The sequence below is a fragment of the Lucilia sericata genome, unplaced genomic scaffold (genome assembly GCF_015586225.1).
Source record: "Lucilia sericata isolate MDLA Ls3-8-SP2 unplaced genomic scaffold, ASM1558622v1 Contig002407F_arrow, whole genome shotgun sequence".
Classification (NCBI taxonomy): Eukaryota; Metazoa; Arthropoda; class Insecta; order Diptera; family Calliphoridae; genus Lucilia; species Lucilia sericata.
Window position 1 is genome coordinate 8,652 of NW_023996201.1, and position 6,503 is coordinate 15,154.

General features: G+C 32.6%; 1 protein-coding gene across 1 annotated transcript; it reads left to right on the plus strand.

Annotated features, from left to right (window-relative positions):
- The first annotated feature begins 2,473 nt into the window (after positions 1-2,473).
- LOC119613898 lies at positions 2,474-6,070 on the plus strand. The gene has a single exon (XM_037969968.1). The coding sequence runs from the start codon at positions 2,474-2,476 to the stop codon at positions 6,068-6,070; it is 3,597 nt and encodes a 1,198-aa protein (XP_037825896.1).
- The last annotated feature ends 433 nt before the right edge of the window (positions 6,071-6,503 follow it).

The window sequence follows — 6,503 nt, forward strand, 5'->3', positions numbered from 1 at the left end:
CAATAAATTCAAAAAAAAAAAAGAAAAAATCCCTTAAAAAATTAAAAAAAAAAAAATTTTGCCAATAAATTTAAAAGGGAAAATCTCTTAATAAATTAAAATTTTTGCCAATAAATAAATGAAAAGGAAAATTTCTCAAATTTGTTTAATTGTGCCAATAAACACCACTAAAAAAAAAAAAAAGAATTATTCTCTTAAAATTTAATTAAAAAGAAAATATCCCTTATTACTCTTAAAAAATTGCCAGTGAAAGTGAAAAAAAGCCAAGAAAAAAAGTGCAAAAAATAGCCTGTTGCCAAATTTCTATTAAAAATTTAATAAATTCTGGAAAAGAGTGTTAAAAGTTCCAAAAAATTGTGACGTCAGATTTATTTCCAAAATCGACAAACTTACTGTGTAATACAAAAGCATAAAGAGTGAACAAATTACATTGCAATAATAAAAAACAAAACCAAAATATCAAAGAGTTTAAATGTGACAAAAAACCACCACCATCGATCATCAATAAATATTAAGCAACAATAACAAACATACATTACAGTTAGCGGTGATATTCCTACTCTCTTAATTGTTCTCAATAAATTGTGAAAAGAAAATAAAGAACAAAAGAAAAAAAAACGCACAGTGGGCTCGACGTGAAAAAATATTACTGAAAAATAAAATAATTATAAATATTCAGGAAATATTTTTTGTGTGCATCTACAACAAGTGAACATCAAAATTATTAAAAATTGATTCTCAATAAAATAATTGCTGTGGAAAAATACCATATACATATTTGGAAAAATAATTTATTGGAATATTGATTGTTGCTTTTGAATATACATTTTGTGTGGTTTATTTGTTACTTCAAGGAGATAATTTCTCTCTTTATGCATGTATAAATGAGCACAGTGGTCACAGTGAAACAAAATAAAAAAATTTTTTTCTGATCATATAAAAATAAAATCTTATAATATTAAAAGAAAATTTTAGATAATTTTTTGCACTTCTTTATATAAATAATTTTTTTGGTGCTTGGCAATTTGTGATAAACGGAAAATTTTGCTTATAGAAATTAAAGCGAATTAAAAATAAATTTTTGAAAAAATTTTTTGGAATGCAAATTTTCGCTTAATTAAAATTTTCGCTTGGCAATTGGTGATAAATTTAAAATAATAAATAATCACAGTTCTAAATTAATATTGTGGCAATAAAAAATAATAAAATCATAAATTTAATAAAATAAATTTTCTAAGGAAAAGTGGTTCTTGCTATTCCACTGTGAATAAATGTTACAGTGACGCTTGTTGATAAATGGAAAATTCGATACAGTGGTTTCAGTGTAAAATTTTATTGGCAAAAAACAAAATTATATATTTTTTTTTTTTCTCTCAAAAAATTAAAAATTTTTATTTAGCAATCTCTTGCTTTCAAATTATACACACCTGCACAGTGATTAAAACTAAAATCGGTTAAAAAAATAATTCTAAAAAAAATCATTTTAAATCAAAATTATAGGCAATCGCTTGCTTTAAAGGAAAATTAAAATTTTACGGAAAATTTACGGCAATTTGATAAAGAAAAATTTCTTTGATTTTAAAGAAATCAAGAAATAGTTAATAATCGCTTATTAAAAAAAAAATATAATAATATAAATCATTATAATTTACAATTTTGCGGATTTTTACGGCGAGTAACAAGAAAATTACAAGATTTGATGAAAATTTAATCAATATTCAAAAAAAAATATTTGCGCTTTACGTTTGAGAAAATTATCGAGTCCAACGATAATCGATCAAACTTTTATATATATACAAAAAAAAAAAAAACATTTTACAGCAATTATTAAGAAAACTACAAATATTTATGAAAATTATTTCCCTTTTACTAACATTATAACATTTTAAACTATTTGAATAACATTTTTTACGCTTTACATTTGAGAAAATTATCGAACTTGACGATAATTAATCAAAACTATACAAAACTTTGAAAAAAAATTTTAACTTACTGCTTAAAGAATTTTGCTCACCTTTCAATTTTGCTTGTATCTATCTGAGAATTAATCCAAATTACAAAGGATTTCTCTATTTTCGGTCCAAATTACAAAGGATCTCTAAATTTCGATCCAAATTACAAAGGATCTCTCAATTTCTATCCAAATTACTCTCAATCCAAATTACAAAGGATTTCGCTCTTACTCAATCCGAATTACAAAGGATTTATCTTACACAATCCAAATTACAAAGGATTTATCTCTCTCAATCCAAATTACAAAGGATTTCGCTCTAACTCAATCCAAATTAAAATAAATTTCTCTATTTTCGATCCAAACTACAAAAGATTTCTCAACTTTAGTCCAAATTTTACTCTTGATCAATCCCAAGTACAAAGGATTCTTCTTTAATCGCTTTCTAATTACAAAGAATTTCTCTAAAAGTTCATTAAAACTACAAAGCTTATCAATTTTTTTTTCATATAACAAATTAAAATGACTTCTCTAAATACGCGATTTGCATTTGATGCCAAAAACTTAATTTCATTTTGTAAAAAATGCGATAGCCAAGATATTTTAAGCCAATCTGAGGCACTTATAGATTTAAAACTGAAAGATTTAGACACTCGCTGGAGTAAAGTAGAAAAGTCGTATGAAGATCTAATGCTTTCTGATCAAAGTGAAGAAGTTAAAACTACAGCTCAAGAGCAATACGATTCATGTGTCGACATGTATTATTTAACCGTTTCCAAACTTCTTGATGTGATAAAAACGTCAAGAGATAGTATTGCTCGCGCTAGCATAGATTCAGCCCCATTGAACACATCTAATGATCGGTTAAGTACAGGTCTTAAATTGCCCCCATGCGATACTCAAATATTTTCAGGAGGTTATGAAGACTGGCCGGCATTTCGTGATATGTTCACGGCAGTCTACATTAACCATCCAAGGCTAACTCTCGCAGAAAAACTTTATCATCTTAGAAATAAAACTACCGGTTCAGCCGGAGCAATAGTAAAAAGATTCCCTTTAACCGATAATAACTTTCCTCTAGCTTGGCAAGCACTTAAGTTGCGGTATGAAAATGTAAGAGTTTTAGTCGACAATCAGATCCGTAACCTTTTCAATATTCCCGTAGCTAGCGTAGAGGATAATGAGTCCCTACAAAGAATTCATAGCTCAGTTACTGACTGTTTAGCTATGCTTGATACAATGAGTATATCAGTTGAAGGCTGGGACCCCATTTTAGTCAATTTAGTCTATTCTAAATTACCCAACGAAACATTGGCTCAATGGGAACAATCATTAAACGCCAGTAGAGAGTTACCAACCTGGTCTCAATTAAGTGATTTTCTACTTAAACGATGTGAAGTCGTAGAAAGAATTTCCACTATCAAAGTGAACAAATCTGCTTTCCTTAATCAAAATGAAACTCATTCACAAGTTCAAATGTACTCATCCCAAGAAAAACTTAATTACAAATGCAAAATGTGCGATGAAGATCACAGTTTGAGAACTTGTTCGCAATTTCGTAAGCTTTCAATTCAAGAAAGAGTTGATTTCATTTTCAAGAATAAGTTTTGTAACAATTGTTTGTCACAATCTCACACGAAAAAGAATTGTATGAGCAAAAATTCCTGTTTAAATTGTGGTAAAAAGCATCACACACTGCTTCACATGCGTTCTTTTAATCCTCCTCGGAATAGCTCAAATCAAACGTGTCCAAACAAAAACGATCAAAACATAAAATCTGATCCAAAAACGACTAATTCTAGATCCGTTGAGTCAAATGAATCTGAAAACGGTCCAGCAACCTCAAATGCTCACAAAACTTTCCAAGTTAATGCGAATTATGCCATGAGTGATACTAAAGTCTTGTTACGAACTGCAATGGTTCAAATAGAAAGTAGAGGGGAATTATTCTCGATTAGAGCTCTCATTGACCCAGGTTCTGAGAGGACCTTTATATCTGAAAAGGTTCGAAATCGTTTAAATATCCCATCTAGAAAATCATACTGCGAAATAATAGGAGTTGGCGGTCAAACTCAAGTTTCAGAAAAAGAATGTGATTTGGTTTTGGTCTCGCACAAATCCAAGTTTCGGTTACCCGTAACTGCTATCGTTTTACCTAAAGTCACGAATAAGATTCCCTCGGTTTCCTTTGAACTCCCTAACCCAATTGAGCTTTCTGGTATTGACTTAGCTGATCCAAATTTTAATATATCTTCCTCGATCGATTTAATCCTTGGAAATGACAGTGAGCGTTATATAAATCTTGATGGCATCAAACGAGATGTATGTGGCTCTGCTTCTGCATATAGAACGGTTTTCGGATGGGTGCTTAGTGGCCCCGTGAAGACTCAGCCAATATACTCGTTTTCAACATGCGTTGGTTCCACTGAAGACTTTACCTTGGATGAATTAGTTCGGAAGTTTTGGGAGCAGGAAGAAATTCCATCAACCCGGCCAGCTTCTTCAGAGGATGAATATTGTGAAAAATTTTATCAACAAACCACAACACGCTTACCAAATGGACGATATATGGTCAGATTACCATTTCGACAGGAGTTCCCGGAATCAAGGTTTCTTAGCCCATCAAGATTTATCGCTCTTAGTCAATATGTTCGGATGGAACAGATGTTGGAAAAAGATCCCGCGTTAAGCACTCAATATAACGACGTGCTCACTGAGTATATAACCCTCGATCATATGGAAGAAACAACTTCTCGTGAGTACTTTTCGGAAAATAAATGTAACTCCTTTTATCTCCCTCATCATGCAGTCGTAAGACCAGAAAGCAAATCTACGAAGGTTAGGGTTGTTTTCAATGCTTCCCGCAAAACTAAGTCAGGGTTTTCATTAAACGACGTTCTTTATACTGGTCCCACACTTCAAGCTGATCTGATGACAGTGATATTAAATTGGCGTTTTTACAAATTTGTTTTCAGCGGTGACATACAAAAAATGTATCGTCAGATATTAGTCAATCCCCAAGACAGACCGTTTCAGAGAATACTCTTCCAAAAATCCCCCCGGGAGGCCATCAAAGATTACCAGTTAAAGACTGTTACATTTGGTATAAATTGTGCACCATTTTTAGCCATTAGGACATTAATCCAGTTAGCGTCTGATTCCGAAGATAAGTTTCCCAAAGCAGCTGATATATTACGTAGAGAAACTTATGTAGACGACATTCTAACTGGTGGTCATTCTCTCGAAGAGGTTATAAAATCCCAGAAAGAGCTGGTGCAAACTCTAGAATCAGCTGGTTTCTTATTAAAGAAATTAACCTCCAATAACTCTCGTTTGTTAGCTTCTTTTCCCAAAGAAGATCTTTATGATTCTGATTTTCTCAAATTTCATGATTCCAGTGCGACAAAAACTCTCGGCATTCGCTGGAACGCACTGACTGATTCGTTCACATATACTTTTGAATCTATTCCTCAAGAAACAAAAATAACCAAACGCAAAATCGTATCTTCAGTAGCCAAATTGTTCGATCCAGCTGGCTGGATATCACCCGTAGTCATTAAAGGCAAAATTCTCATTCAGCAATTATGGCTGGAACGAATCGATTGGGATGATTTTGTCAGTACAGATTCTCTCCGAATCTGGAATGAAATCGTAAGCGATCTCTCGCATATAAATGAAATCCAAATCCCTCGTTGGATTCAGTTCACTCCCGTTGATACTATTCAAATTCACGGATTCTGTGATGCCTCCAAATTGGCGTATTGTGCAGCAGTATATATTAGAATACAAACATCTTCTCCTGTCGTTTTTTCGCATTTGCTAGTTTCCAAAAGCAAAGTAGCACCATTAGCATCTACAACTTTACCGCGCTTGGAACTTTCTGGCGCAGTTATGCTAGCTAAACTAGTACAATATACGATATCTTCGCTTAATATGAAAAATCACGAAATCATTTTATGGTGTGACTCATCGATTGTTTTAGGATGGCTTGCTAAGCCACCTTCAACCTGGAAAGAAATCTGGTTGTTGATTAAGACCACAGGACTTAATCAACAACCAACTTTGGTGGCAGGGCCCACCATGGCTTACAATCCCGGTTTCGGAATGGCCACAGAATAATCCGTTGAATACCACGAAATCTCCCGAAATTTCTATTCTTAAGCAAACACAAACCCAAAGCTTAACGGTTCCCATCAGTAGCTTTCAAACTACAGTCTCTTCCGTAGACATTCTTAAAAGATTCTCCTCCTACACGAGATCGTTAAGAGTTCTTGCATACGTTTTTCGATATATTCGGCGTTTTAAACCTTCGTTTGCCAATCAAACCAACAACTTAGCTGATCACAATTCTCAACTCAGTCAACAGGAAGTCAATTCTGTAAAGTCCAGATTAATAATGTTAGCTCAGAAAGAATTCTACCAGCGTGAATATGAATTACTCTCTGAAAATCAGCCCATTCCAAAAGACAGCTCTTTATTCACATTAAATCCATTTCTAGACTCCAAAGGTCTTTTAAGAGTCAATGGTCGCCTAGCCAATTCTTTATTACCC